The following is a 14092-nucleotide window of genomic DNA, read 5'->3' as shown; positions in this document are numbered from 1 at the left end:
GGGATCAGGGGCCTAATGTGCTGCCTTTCCGTTCCACCTTTGCATCTCTACATCCCCTTTCTAACCCCCAACATCTACTGCGCCCCCTCCTCGTCTCGTTCATCCTCGTCAATTTTTATGCTACGTAAAGAGCTTAGAGCTCGTCGTGACTGCCAAACGGCATCTGCTCGTCGCCACCGCCACCGCCGCCAGAGTAGAGCTTGCTCGTGATGGGCTGCTTGTCAGCTTAGCCACCTGCAGAAAGGACAATACTTACAGCAACCTTGGACTGCAACTCCGAGAGCTTGTCCTCGTAGTCCTCAGCCTCGGCAGACGGGTTCTCGTCGAGCCACTCGGTCGCCTCCTTGACGGCGGCGAGGATGGTGCTCTTGTCGTCGCCCGAAAGCTTGCCGCCCATACCCTCGGTGTCGGCCACCTGGGACTTAAGGGAGAAGGCAAAGTCTACGTTAGCTCTGTTCATACGTCGACCTACTTTGCAGGGCGTTCATCGACTCAATCTTCTTCTTGAGCGCCGCGTCCTCATCGGCAAATTCTTCCGCCTCCCTGACCATCCGCTCGACATCCTCCGAGCTCAATCGGCGCTGGTCGTTGGTGATGGTGATCGACTTGGACTTGCCGGTACCCTTGTCGAGCGCGGCAACCTTGAGGATACCGTTGGCTATTGTCAGCCGATTCAAAGCTAGACTCACCATCAATCTCAAAGGTGACCTCGATCTGGGGCACACCGCGGGGCGCTGGGGGCACATCGGTCAAGTCAAACTCGCCGAGCATGTTATTGTCCTTGGTCATGGACCGCTCGCCCTCAAAGACCTGGATCCGGACGGTGGGCTGGTTGTCGACGGCGGTGGAGAAGATCTGAGACTTCTTGGTGGGGACGACCGAGTTGCGGCCTATGAGTTTGGTCATGACACCGCCGGTGGTCTCGATACCGAGGGTAAGGGGGCAAACGTCGATGAGGAGCAAGCCCTTGCCGCCCTCCTCGCCGGAAAGAATACCACCCTGGACGGCGGCACCATAGGCAACAGCCTCGTCGGGGTTGATACCCTTGGAAGGCTCCTTGCCGTTAAAGTACTCCTTGAGGAGCTGCTGGACCTTGGGAATACGGGTGGAACCACCGACGAGAACGATCTAATTAGCGTTGTTCAATGTAAAACTCACATCGTCGATTTCGTCCTTCTTGACACCAGCATCCTTCATGACCTGCTCGACCGGCTTCATGGTGCGACGGAAAAGGTCAATGTTGAGTTCTTCGAATTTGGCCCGAGTTAAGGTCTATATCAGCTATGTCTTGACTCGGCTCACCTCGGCAAAGTCGTTTCCACCCTCAAACGCCTCGATCTCAATCTTGGTGCTCATCTGGCTCGACAGCGTGCGCTTGGCCTTTTCGACCTCGCGCTTGAGCTTGCCCATTGCCCTGGCGTTCTTGGTCACGTTGACGTCGGATTTGCGCTTGTACTGCTTGACGAGGTAGTCGATGACACGGTTGTCAAAGTCTTCACCACCAAGGTGGGTGTCTCCGGCAGTCGCGAGGACTTCAAAGACACCACCCTCGATGGAAAGAAGCGATACGTCGAAGGTTCCACCTCCGAGATCATAGACGATGATCTGGCGCTCGGCCTCGGATCGGTCAAGACCGTAGGCTGGGATTAGCTCGGCTTCTTTGTGACTCACCAATGGCAGCGGCGGTGGGTTCGTTGACAATACGGAGGACAGTCAAGCCGGCGATGGTTCCGGCGTCCTTGGTAGCGGATCGCTGAGCGTCGTTGAAGTCTAATGTCAGCTAGTTCGGATTTTGACTCACAAGCTGGGACGGTGACGACAGCGTGGGTGACCTTGTGACCAAGGTACGCCTCGGCAGTCTCCTTCATCTTGGTGAGGATCATGGCCGACACTTCTTCAGGGGTAAAGTCCTTGAGATCGCCACGGTGCTCGACCTGGATCATGGGCTTCCCTCCTTTGTTCACAATCTTGAACGGCCAGTGGGCAGTGTCCTTCTTGACATCCGAGTCGTCGAATTTGCGGCCAATCAATCGCTTGGCGTCAAAGACGGTGTTGTAGGGGTTCTGGGGAGCCTGGTTCTTGGCGGCGTCTCCGATAAGACGTTCATCCTGAGTGAAGGCGACCCATGACGGGGTGATACGGTTTCCCTGGTCGTTGGCGATGATTTCTACCTTGCCTCCGCGTTGCACACTGATGTCAGCGCGAACAAGGTGTAGACTTACGCAACACAAGAGTAGGTCGTTCCCAAATCGATACCAATGACCGTTCCATAGTCGTTTTCTTTTTCCTCGGCCGCGACCAAGCTGCTAGAGGGGAGGAAACAGAGAAGGGCGATGAGCATGCAAGCGAAGATCGCGAGCTTGGACGCGAGGGAAGACGTCGCGCGGCGTTGCCGCCTGGGGGCTAGGGAGGTCGCCATGGTGATGGAAGTGATAGAGGTGGAAGAGAGAGATGGGGGAATTTGAGGAATGGCCTTGTATTCCACCGCCACGTCGACCGACGTGTCACATCACGTGGCCCTCTAGAAAGTGCTGGCAGCAGCCTTTATTGGATCCCGCCAATAGCCACCCGGAGATTGAGGAATGTGGTGCAGCCGGTTGGGCCACACCCCAATTGCTGCTATCCTCCTTGCTGTGCACCCTTCATGCACAATAATGTACTCCACTCTGAACCGCCTAAACCATCTCTCCTCCCTAGCTACAACCTATATCCTCATCCTCCTAGGCCTAATTTCGATATCCTCCCTCATCACCCTCCCCACCGTCAACATTGGCAAGGTTGACATAAAGGACCTCATTGTGTGAGTAGGGTCTGCTTACCCAGCTGACCTCAGACAAAGAGGGCGCCTTCGTAGATGGGGTGCCAAGGAAGAGGACCTCGCCACGCTCCGCTTTGACGTCCGGACCGACCTCAACCCCCTGCTCAACTCGTACAATACCAAACAGCTCTTCCTGTACCTCACCGCTACCTACGCCGAGCCCACTGGCGATGTCCACGATGTCGTTTTATGGGATAGGATCGTCACGCGCGCGGACATGAGGGACTTTCGCGCCGTCACGAAGAAGAACCAGGCGCAGCCCGCTCGCGGAAAGAGGGGGAGGGGGAATGTCCGCTTGGAAGAGGTCAAGAACAAGTACCCATGGAAGCAGCCGTCGGGGTCGTTCAAGTGAGTGTTGATACGGCGAAGCTGATGGTAGGGGTGTCGCGACGGCCAATTTCACGCTTCATTACGACCTCATGCCCTATGTGGGGCTGCTGTCGAGCGGGGTGGCGGCGACGGCGCGGGGACCCATTAATATCCCCGAGGTGATTAAGCGATAGCATGTATAATGATGACTGCTCGCGTGAGGCTCGCTGCTGATGCTGGATGAGCTAATGAGGCGCTGCAGTCGCGACTCCCGGCAACTGCAACAAGCAGGAGCAGCTCCGCGCGCCTCAGGCTCCGATACTAGTGGGGAAGCGGGGGTTGTAACGTCTATGTACGTAAAAGAGGTACGCGCCGGTGCACGGTGCCGGTGCTCTGGATCTCACGTTCCTTCTTTCATAGCTTCTTACTGTCACCTCTCATTCAGACAGTCTCTGCCGCTGCATAACATCGCCCTCCTACAGCTGGAGACCATCCGTCCAGCACCTACCCCTCTCTAGACAAGTTCTTGCGCCTGAGCACCACCGGGCTATCCCTCCCGAGCGCGACATTCTGCGCTTCGAAACTTCCTTCACTGACTCTCCCCGCTATCATACCATCCGATGGCGGAAGAAAAAGATGACTATTCTGGGGAGGAAGAGGAAGAGCTGCGTGCCAAGAACCAGGTGAGTCATATAGAGGAGCGCAGCTGCACCGAGTTCTTGCTGACTCTGAAAGGTGGCTATAAAAGTGAAGGTGAGTCATGCATGCGATACTCCTGACATCAGATGAATGGGAGCGAGAGTGATTCCAACCTCGTCCTGGTCTCCATGTCGATCACCTTTGGCAAGCTACTGAACCGGTTCGCCAAGGCGCGAGGAGTAGATCCTGGTGAGTTGTGCACACTCCAGCGCTAATGGCCAGCCGCTTTCAGACTGTTCATGGACGGGAACGACCTGCAGCCCGATGGAACGCCCAAGATGATGGAGATGAAGGCGGGTAGATCATATGAGGTTGACTGTATGGCGAGACAGGTGAGCAGAGGCCCAGAATATAGCTGACGGTCAGGAAGGGGGACGGTAGTTCATGTCGAGGGCTGCAAATTCCGGATGTCAACAAGACCCTATTTACAGCGAGTTGTAGCGCCTATATGTACCGGCTATGTCAAAAGCAGGTCTCCGGAGCTCATTGTTTGATAAGCTCGGTCTTGCAGGGTGGACTGATGACAGGAAAAGCTCACTTTTCGCACAGCAAGTCCTACTGTCCTAGTTACTTGATCTGACTTTTGCTCCTTCAAGCCATCGAGAGAAGTTAGATCGGTTGCTGCCCAGCAGTCCGGCAGTAGTCATAGCGCTCATGAGTCATCATCCGTGGCTGCTCGGAGTGAGTGATAGGGGCCGAATACAAGGTATTTCGCTGATGCCCTGACTTTGTCGTGACCAGTTTGTTCCCAGTCCAAGCTGTATGAGGGCCTCTTGAGCCTAGAAGAATCTGGCAGCAGTCATAAGAGCTAAGGCATCATCATTGCATGTCGTGTATTGCTAGGCTACATATGGACAGTTCTATTATATGGTGATTGGCAGTACGCAAAGGGCAGAGTCGAGAACGGGACGAGAAAGGGCAGTGACCGACTAGATGGTAGCCTGGGGATCAGCACAGGCCATAGACCGCATCGAGAGACTCACCGCACCGCCCGCTAGACCGTCCCTCTCCCTCCACGACGGCCACCAGAGCGGCAGAAACCGCAAGTGACTAGAGGTCAGCTGGAGCTCATCTCTCGATCAAAGCTACTTACTGAAGTTCCAGACTATATGTCAGCTGGAGCTCGTCTACTGATCAAAACAACTTACTCGCAACAAGGACTCGACCGATTCCACTGAAGATGGCCACGAAGACACCAGCGATGGCAGACACGAACGAGTTAAGGGCCGAGACGATAGCACTGATCACGTTTCCCTGGACTCTATGAGCTCTTGACATCGTCGAGGAGGAAACGTTCAACGCACCATGATGTAAGCTTGTACAGAAGTGTAAGGATGTGTTTGAGGTGTTGGAGATGGTAGAAGAATGTGTTGATAGCTGTGATATGTAGGGAAGAAGAAATTTCGCGATCCCCCCTCGCCTATATATGATTCTCGCCACCCTCCCTCCCAACCCTCCTTTGGCTCGACCCCCTGACCTCAAGCGCCGAACGGCGCGGACTACAAAACCTTCTTCTCCGTGAAACACTGACGTCACTGCTCCGTGCCTCATCGGAACCGCCAAGCGAGCGAGGGAAAAGTTTCGAGGCACAGCCTTGGATGTCGCCGCAAGGGGGTCGCCACAAGATCGCTTCTACAGAGCCATCACGCATCACGACTTCTTCTCGGCGTGAGGCCGACATGAGCGTAGGCATACAGAGCTCAGCTAACATCTGGCAGTTCTAGTAGCGAGATCCATGCATGAGGACGAGTCCATCTCGGGTGCAATCGTGACTCGTCCCTTCTGGGATTGCAAATCCGCTCTCCGCCCGCTGAGAAGTTTTGGAAGCACTGTATCTCTTCTTGAGCCCGCCGCTCTGGGTGAATTCCCTCTGGTAAGCATGGCACACACAAGAGGCCATCTTGTCGGCATTCGACATGTACTTCGTAGCCTGATCGTGGGTCCCACGGCGTCCCTCGGCCCCAAAGAAGACATGTACTTTGAGTCTTTACCAGTTTCAACTGCCGCTAAAAGATTTTCGGCGCCGCCGCATGACGTCAAGCCTAGTACAATCCTCCGCGATTTTGGATCCGAAGCTCCGAGCTTTTAAGCTTTTAAGGTTTGATGAGCTCAGGAACGTGACATACCAGTACTCAGGCAGTTTCGCGGGCCGTCACAAGCGAGATGATTCCGTGCTGAGACTCTGAGAGCTAGCTCGTCCAGTTGCTCTCTCGCACCCTCTCCCTTCGTGTAGCCCTCACCCGCAGGTCACGCTGAGACCACTACGAACTGTGCTTGATCGCCTTGGGGGTACCTCTTAGCGCTATGTCACAGGGTCAGAGTGGCTCTCAGACCATCCATTCGAGCTGACATCGCACGTGTGGACCTGCCAGATGGGTCGCTTCCGTGTGCGTAGATCTAGAGTCTGAGGCCACTGCTCACAGCTGCTCACCAAGATCGATGCGCGAGGAATGAGGTGCGGGCTGCAGGGGTAACGGGAGCTGCCGTAAATGATCCCCCTCGAAGTCCTCTCGTAGCGATAGCCTTATAGGTCGCTCTTATCACAGGCTGCACAGCACATATTCACAGAGCTCATGCGATCAGGCAGAGCTGCCCAGATGGTCTGACAAGTTTGGGTGATACTTGTGATACTGCGTTCAATGCTGAACGATGACCACAGATCAGGCACGTGACATGCTATGACGCGACGAGCGATCGAGCTTGTTGGCCGATGTCAGCACCTCGTTTATCTGCATTTTCGCTCTGCTCTCTTTCTTCCAGAAGAGAAAATCTCCACAGATATCACAGCTTCTACCCCATCCACAGACTTGGCTGCCGAAATGCGATCTGACGCGTCAAACCCAGCCGTGCAGGCGGAACACGGAGCTTATCACACCTCGGCGTACTCTGTCGCTGGTGCTGCCATGATGAGGTGAGATAGAGTGAGGACTGTCGCCAGACCTTGAGTTGATCACCAGCTTCCAGCCTATCAACCAGATACACCAACATCTATGCGCCTTTCACATATATTCGGACGACCCAACCCGGGCGGTTCGCGCTCACCACTTCTGCACTCACCTGCGAAGTGATCTGCATCAATGCGTAGTGTATGACTCGGATCAGCCAGGTGCCAGGCTGATAGGTGCGTCGATCGGTAGGCGTGCTCAGACCCTGATGTACAGGGGTGGAGTATGTGATACCCGAAGCAAAGTTCCTCGAGCTACCGGAGGATGAGAAGAAGGTGGGTCTACTGCTCTACCTGACGATGCCCGCAGCTGACATCGGCAGTTCTGGCACTCGCACAAATATGAAGTAGAGTCTGGACAGCTCATGCTCGGCACCAAATCCCTTGTACCCAAGTATGTGACCCGACACGCCTCAAGTGCACCCGCTGATCCGCCGCCAGCCTGGTCTCGGATGTAGCGGAGCGACCTGCCATGATGGAGCTGCATAGGTCGTATGGCAAGACTATCCATACTTGGTGAGTCTCGCAAACTCTCAAGCTGACTTTAAAGGCAATTCGATATCCATCCCGACCTTCCGCTTGGTCCGCCTGCCAGCATGATGTCCTATACTGGTGACGATCAGGTGGACTGGGACAAGGTCAAGCAGCGCGATGAGTGAGCTTCTCGGATGAGTGTGCAGGGTCAGGCTGACTAGCTGTAGGGAGATGGGCGTATCGACGTTTGCGAAGCGGGATGCAAGGGCTGGCTATTTGAAGAAGGAGGATATGGACAGGGAGGTCGCACCGGGTTGCGATGTCTGGACCAAGGGTCGGAAGGGCAAGTGGGTGTGGGTAGAGGAATAAAGTACGCTTCGGTGGTAGCGAGTCGTCTATGCAGGCAGGAGTACTTGGTCGCTCTTCACATCATATCTACCCAGGGCTAACAGAGGCTAACTGGTGCAAGCCTGCACGCCCTCGGCGATCTGAATGGCGTCTTACAGCATCGCCGAGGAGATTCGTCATCCCGATCGATCTAAAAAATCGCTGATCAAGGTTGCTTCCCCCTTATCTACACGTGCGCCGCGTCAACAAATCTCTCTTCCTCTCATACCACCATAATCAATCATGGATCTGTCGCAAGTTAGCAGCGCAGACCTTCAAAAGGCTCTCGAGCCCATCTCTATTCCCACCGCCTCCCCCAAGGCGACCTTTCAAAATTGGGCCAAAACATTCCGATGTCGTCCAGCTCGGGTCTTTGCCCCGACCACCACGCTGCAATGCCGCCAGATCCTGGAGATGGGGCGGAGGGAAGGGGCTAGGATACATCCTGTAGGCGTGGGACACTCGCCGAGTGATCTGGCGTGTACGAACGGGTGGCTAGTCCGCATGGAAGGTGTGACGGGGCTGAAGACCGTAAGTGCTCCGCTTGGATCGAGCTTATAAATTAGATCGATGTGGAAAAGTCCACCGCCACCTTCTATTCGGGGACCGTCCTGCATGATGTGCACAAGCTACTCGAGGCGCAGCAACCCCCGATGGCACTCCCCAACATCGGCTCGATCTCGGATCAGACCATCGGCGGCCTCATCTCGACTGCATCGCATGGGTCCGGCCTCACCTTTCCCGTCCTCTCCGCCCACGTCCAGTCGCTAGTCCTCGCCCTTCCTCACGCCGGTGCACCCATCGTTCGGGTCTCCAGGACAGAAGACCCCGATCTCTTCACGGCGAGCTTGTGCGGGTTGGGTGCGACGGGTTTAATACTGAAAGTAGAAGTGGAGGTTGAGCCAGCGTTCAGGCTGAGGGAGATCAAGACGGCTTTGCCGGTGGACCAGGTGCTGGGTCATCTGGACGAGATCAAGGGGAGTGCCGAACACGTCAGGGTGTGGTGGTATCCCGATGGCAAGGGGATGGTCGTGGCGAGAGCAAACAGGACATACGAGGTGAGTTTTGTATCGATCTATCGGACTTCGCTGATGATAGCCCGCCCAACCTGTCGCGTCCTTCATGGCCGTCCTCCTCGGCTACCATCTCACCCAATTCTTCCTCTTCTGCTCCCGGATATTCCCCTCCCTCACCTCGCTGGTCGGTCGATGGGCATGGTGGTTGGCCAATGTCAACAGCGAGGTCGTAAATGACGGGCACAAGGTGCTGAATTTTGATTGCTTGGTAAGTTTCTACCTTGATCCTGCTAACTTGCAGTTTCCTCAGTATGCGCTCGAATGGGCGATCCCCTCGGAAAACACCGAAGCCTGTCTGGCAGAAATGCGCGAATGGCTCGACCGAGAAGCGGCCGACCCCAAGGGTCTCCGCGCACACTTTCCCATTGAGATCAGATGGTCGTGCAAGGATGACATTTGGCTCAGTCCCAGTCAGGGCAGGGAGACGTGCTGGATTGGTCTCGTCACTTTCCGGTAAGCCCACAATGTCCTATCAGACCTCAGCTGATATCCAGCCCGTACGGCCTTGCCGTTCCCTATCGAAAACTCCACACCAAATTTGCCGACGTTCTCATCAAGTACGGCGGCAGACCGCACTGGGCCAAAGAGCACGAGCTTCGGCCAAAAGAGATCGAGGCGCTGTACCCCGACTTCAACAAGTTCAGGGAGGTGTTGGATAGGGTGGACCCGGTTGGGGTGATGCGGAGCGAGTATGTCAGGCGGCACGTGGATGGCGAGGAGGAGATTGGTGCGAGGGTGTTCAAGGTCAGGAGCCTGTAGGTGGACATTTTGGTTTAGAGTCGTAGATGTGTCCATGATAGAATAGTATAATGCAAGCATCCCTCTTTCCCGCGAACGGCGGCCTCGGCCAGCGAGTACTGCCGTGCTCCTCTCCGCCAAGACGCCGTCGTAGGAATCGCCGACCCCATCCGCTCCTGACTGGATCACCTTGCGTACACCGCCTGTCCTCGTTTGGAGCACGCTTCAGCCGGGCCCGTTCCGGCGTGTGATTTTGCTCGCCGCTCCTAAGTCGGATCCTACTGCATCTTCAGCACAATACCTTCTGATCAGCGGCTCACATATAACTTACGACTTGTCCACCTGCACTTACTCTGTCATGCATCGCGACACCTCTTCCTGTTTCTCATCAGCTCGCTCAAACAATCACCAATACTCCATCTACTCACCATTGCTCAGTGAGTCATCAATTGCCGCAGCAACAACTCCGCATACACCTGGTCCGCCTCGGGCTTGGGATGTGTCCCATCCCTAGCCATCTCTGTGCCATACCCTTCAAACCGCCTCGCAAAGTTGATCGTAGTCACGCCCATACTCTTCGCCAGGTCGATCTGCGCACGCCTTAGCTGAGCGACTCGCAGCGGCTTGAATGTTGGCACCATCTCGGCTTCGGCCAGAGCGTGGAGTTTGGGAGGAAGACCGAGCAGGTCACGCCCAATCAGGCCTGGACCTGTGACATGTGCGAGGCGAAAGTAGATGGGGGTGTGAGAACCGTATGTGTCGCGAAGGGATTGGATGAACCGTTGGCAGGTTTGGGTGTACTCTGCGATCCACTCGAAAGTGAGGCCCGGCTCCTTGTCCGCGGCGGTGGCGAGGTAGGCGCGACGTTGGAACCCGACGAGGTCCCATAGCCCAAAGTTGACAGTGATGGCGTCATACGGTCTACTGTCGTGGTTTCTCTTACCGCCTCCAACAACCTGCCGAAGCGCCTCAACCCGGTGGCTGGTATTACCCGGCATACTGGGCTTGGCGCCTTCGTTGAGGACCCCAAAGGCAAAGACAAAGTCGATGCGGAATTGCTGATCCGCGCCAGGGAGGTCACGATTAAAGGGAGGGATAAAGGTGTCGCCGATGGCAACGCGATCCGAGGACAGGGAAGGGGAAGATGCGATAGGGACGACCGCGGTGCTGCACTCGAAGAAGCCGGTCCGCCTTTTGTCGAGGGCCTGCACGGTCCCGAGATCCGTACTGTTGGAGGGTGACGAGCGTGGTGCTAACGGCGCTGCATCCGCCGGGACGTAGGAGGAGAGGTCGTGGTTGCGGTGATGTGAGGAGGGAGCGGTGATGCCGACGAGCTCGGTGATCCAGTTCCGGTCTAGGCTGTCGCCAATGACGAGTATTCTTTTCCCCACTATGGACGAGATGTTCTGGAACGTCTCGCTGAACTCTTCGGCCTGAAGCCGGTTCTGGATTGTCAGTTGTGCGCGCGCGCGGCAGACCGGACGTACCGTCGCATCTAGGTGATCTAATGGAGCCACAACTCCTTCCTCTTTCCCCGCGATCCTTGCATCTTCCCGAACCTTTTCGTCCGCCAGGTACCGCTGCTGCGCTCTTACATTGGACCATAGACTCCTCAGAACGCTGACCGTGTTATGGCACACCCTCTGTCCATCCGCCAGAATCTCCTCCTCGTCGCAGGAGTATCCGCCCGAGTACTCCTGGAGCAGGGTGTACCTGCTGCGAAAGGCTCCGCCAAGACGGAAGTCCAGATGGCCGTCGTCCGATAACCAGGCGGAAGGCAGTGTGGGAGGCGTTACTGACCAGCTGGAGGTGGAGAAATGATAGGGGGTTGACGGGGCTAGGTAGTAGGTGGCGAATAGGGCGGTGGCGATGATGGCAATGGTGAGGGCCGGCGGGAAGCGGGACAGCCTGGAGGTGAGGGTGGGGGTCATTCTGTCTGACGGAGGTGTGGACAGTCAGATGCAGGCAGGAGCTGCGCATCAAAGTGATTAGAAGACTTCGCTCTCGCCTTCCCCCTCGCTGTGCGGATAACATGTCTGGATAAGTTTCGCTTCGTCCTTCTTCGCGGAGCCGACCCTGCACGCGTACTCCGCTGGTCATGCGAATAAGCTCGAATCAGGCGTCGTCAGTGTGGCCTCGAGCCCACGACCTCCATTCACACCCACGGTACCAGGGCATGTAGCGGAGTCAGGTACGAGAGCAGCGTGCAGCGAAGGAGCAGCAGAAGGAGCGGGTCTCCTCCACATGCCGCGATGAACGTAATCTCCGCGGATGTTCGGTCGTCCCTAGGCCTGGGCAAGAAACGGTTTCAGGGACGGCCATTCAGAGTCATTCAGCCAATATTGGGGCGGCTATTCGGGCCCTTGCAGGCCTTTGGCTATACTTTCAGGGGCGAAGCCGTGCGATGCCTGACAGCCCTGTCGTCGACTCGTCAGCTGTCGCCGGGTAATGGCTCGTAATGGTAGTCTATGGTACATAGTCTTCGCCGAAGCGAACATGACAGCAAGGCACCGGGGAACCTGTGGCCTCCACGATGATGCAGCCGGTGCGCCGAAATTTGCCGGAACGAGCAATTTTGGCCATCTTACGTTAAGATCGCCCTTGCCGGTTCTCGCCACGAAGCTGCAGCTGCAGCTGCCGCAGGTGAGCTGGTCTTTGACGGTACGCGAGCTGGCTCGTGACCCACCTGGGCGAGACTCGGGGAGGAGACGGAGCCGTTAACGGTGGAGATTGCCAGGTCGACCACGTTAAACGAACTCAAAGGCGATGTTGGCTGTCGTCGGTGCAGAACGGCCGCCCCGTGAGGAATGAGTCACAGAGATCTGGCAGACGAGGGCTGCGTTCTGGATATTGTGAAGATTTTGCTGGGACCGTACCCTCGCTCTGCCTCGGCCATATCTGAACGTCACTTACTCTGACCTCATGGGCGTGGCCGGCCCTGCAAACATACTCCGCTAGTCACTCGAACGAGCTCTGATCAGGCGTCGTGAGTGTGGGCTATATGTCCATTTACGCTGGTATGGGACCATGCAGCAGTGCAGGGGGCACCGGAGAGATCGGGTCTCTTCCGCATGCTGCAATCACGTGATTCTCGCAGGCAGATTCCGTACTTACGCATCCCTGGCTCCTGGGCGTATCAGGGGAGGGGGTACGAGGGGGTACGAGGGACGGGGACAAAGGCGGCCAATCAGGAGTCATTCAAGCTCTTGTCGATACCGTCAGGACCGAAGCGAGAACAAAGCTAAATAGTACGCGCAATAGGTAAGTGCAGGGCAAGCCGGTGCCGAACCGAACAACGACGCTGCATACTGTAAGCCTTGAACCGCTCATTGGGAGGCTGCGGTCACCCTGAGCATCGCCCGCGAGGTGGTGTCCTCCTCCAGGCCCATCTCTTCCCCTCTGACCTCGATCGCCAAATACCGCCGATGATCACCAAACACCTCTTCCCCGTCTCGCCACTGCTTGAGAGCGTTTTGCCAGTCGACAGGAGAGACGTTTCGAACCCATTGATCGAGAAGGACGCACAGCTCGGCTGGTCTATCATCAGCTCTGGTCTCGCTCAAGACTCACCTGCTGCCCTCCAGAAGCTCGGCGAACGTCTTGTCCGCCCTCGCATAGTCCCCCACTCCCCACATAGTCGTGATCCCCTTAGTCCACAACTCTTTCCACTCCATCAACCCGCCAATCCCCAGCGCCTCGTCCTCCCTTCCAGCGGCAACGTAAATGACGCGACTCTCGAGCTCCTTGACGGACGCGTCGCAGTGAAGAGCCGCTTCGCGTATCACGACCTCGTAAGGGACCGAGATGTGGGCGCGGGGAAAGAGCTTTTTGACGACGTTGAGGAGGTTGGAACAGGGGGAGATGGTGACTCTGGTGACGGGGAGGGGGAGGCGACGAGAGACGGCTCGGAGAAAAGGCTCGAGATGCTTTGGATCATCGTCCGACAAGAGCGCAGCGACTATATCAGCGACGCCATCACTCAACTCACTTGGAATCATCGCGCGCGTGCCGGTCCTTGCTCTGACCAGCGTCACCGGGCAAGCGAGGTGCTGCTGTCCCCGCCAGTAGGTGGAGATGCTGATTCCAAAGCCAGCGATCTCGGCTCGAGTCTCCCCGAGGTCAGGGGAAAAGTAGTGACGAAAAGTCTCGTTGGGACGGTCAACAGCGATTCCGTCGAGGGCGGCTTGCTTGATCGCCTCGGGGTTTTTGACAAGGCGAAAGAGCCGGTTTTGCTCGGCCGGCCAGGGACCTGGAAACACTCATATCAGCGCTGCTCGTCTTACTACTCACATCTCTCGAGAGTGGGCACATCAGCCCCATAGCGGGAAGCGCGATCCTGGAATGACATGGTGGATATGATGGTAAAAGAGGAATGCGAAGTTTGAATTTTGGGGTTGACCACAGCTTTGACCCTCGCCACCCACCCACATTCTCCGTCCTCCATCCACCTCATCGTACATCCTTGCAAGTCGGCCCTTCAGATCACTATGCCAAAGAGTATCCACACCTCTACACGCCCGCTCCGTTCACCTACCCGTCCGAAATTCGAATTGCCCTCATCGCTGTCCCGCCGTCGTGGGCTTTGGCGAAACCCCCACCATCACATCTTCCACTCCTCAAAGGTCGCGCCCCTCTACCGCATCAATC

At 56.5% G+C, this 14092-nt stretch overlaps 7 protein-coding genes across 7 annotated transcripts; 4 read left to right on the top strand and 3 right to left on the bottom strand.

The window, feature by feature from the left end:
- Positions 1-133: 133 nt before the first annotated feature.
- Positions 134-2419, bottom strand: MKK02DRAFT_34274 (heat shock protein 70 family; the record flags this gene model as incomplete). The annotated part of the gene is made up of 9 exons (XM_053088888.1): positions 134-214; positions 257-441; positions 473-658; positions 690-1128; positions 1159-1272; positions 1303-1640; positions 1672-1770; positions 1802-2190; positions 2223-2419. 9 exons carry the CDS (start codon positions 2417-2419, stop codon positions 134-136), a joined length of 2028 nt encoding a protein of 675 aa, XP_052944486.1.
- Positions 2420-2654: 235 nt separating this feature from the next.
- MKK02DRAFT_34273 (putative signal peptidase) lies at positions 2655-3321 on the top strand (the record flags this gene model as incomplete). Its single annotated transcript, XM_053088887.1, has 3 exons — positions 2655-2800; positions 2840-3166; positions 3198-3321. 3 exons carry the CDS (start codon positions 2655-2657, stop codon positions 3319-3321), a joined length of 597 nt encoding a protein of 198 aa, XP_052944485.1.
- Positions 3322-3747: 426 nt separating this feature from the next.
- Positions 3748-4207, top strand: MKK02DRAFT_37586 (uncharacterized protein; the record flags this gene model as incomplete). Its single annotated transcript, XM_053089708.1, has 5 exons — positions 3748-3810; positions 3863-3880; positions 3913-4015; positions 4049-4158; positions 4193-4207. The coding sequence occupies 5 exons, from the start codon at positions 3748-3750 to the stop codon at positions 4205-4207; spliced, it is 309 nt and encodes a 102-aa protein (XP_052944484.1).
- Positions 4208-6645: 2438 nt separating this feature from the next.
- On the top strand, positions 6646-7613 carry MKK02DRAFT_16091 (uncharacterized protein; the record flags this gene model as incomplete). Its single annotated transcript, XM_053085576.1, has 7 exons — positions 6646-6737; positions 6784-6947; positions 6988-7046; positions 7094-7164; positions 7212-7286; positions 7321-7425; positions 7472-7613. The coding sequence occupies 7 exons, from the start codon at positions 6646-6648 to the stop codon at positions 7611-7613; spliced, it is 708 nt and encodes a 235-aa protein (XP_052944483.1).
- Positions 7614-7874: 261 nt separating this feature from the next.
- MKK02DRAFT_34271 (D-arabinono-1,4-lactone oxidase) lies at positions 7875-9715 on the top strand (the record flags this gene model as incomplete). Its single annotated transcript, XM_053088886.1, has 6 exons — positions 7875-8162; positions 8198-8689; positions 8730-8915; positions 8949-9160; positions 9202-9434; positions 9675-9715. The coding sequence occupies 6 exons, from the start codon at positions 7875-7877 to the stop codon at positions 9713-9715; spliced, it is 1452 nt and encodes a 483-aa protein (XP_052944482.1).
- Positions 9716-9879: 164 nt separating this feature from the next.
- MKK02DRAFT_37583 (uncharacterized protein) lies at positions 9880-11376 on the bottom strand (the record flags this gene model as incomplete). Its single annotated transcript, XM_053089707.1, has 2 exons — positions 9880-10890; positions 10933-11376. 2 exons carry the CDS (start codon positions 11374-11376, stop codon positions 9880-9882), a joined length of 1455 nt encoding a protein of 484 aa, XP_052944481.1.
- A 1395-nt stretch (positions 11377-12771) lies between these two features.
- Positions 12772-13793, bottom strand: MKK02DRAFT_27863 (uncharacterized protein; the record flags this gene model as incomplete). The annotated part of the gene is made up of 4 exons (XM_053087418.1): positions 12772-12982; positions 13016-13403; positions 13434-13703; positions 13736-13793. The coding sequence occupies 4 exons, from the start codon at positions 13791-13793 to the stop codon at positions 12772-12774; spliced, it is 927 nt and encodes a 308-aa protein (XP_052944480.1).
- Positions 13794-14092: the final 299 nt, after the last annotated feature.

This window comes from Dioszegia hungarica (assembly GCF_025882075.1).
Source record: "Dioszegia hungarica strain PDD-24b-2 chromosome Unknown MKK02contig_11, whole genome shotgun sequence".
Lineage (NCBI taxonomy): Eukaryota > Fungi > Basidiomycota > Tremellomycetes > Tremellales > Bulleribasidiaceae > Dioszegia > Dioszegia hungarica.
Note: the sequence above shows the minus strand (reverse complement) of the source record. Positions and strands in the feature narration are given on the sequence as shown.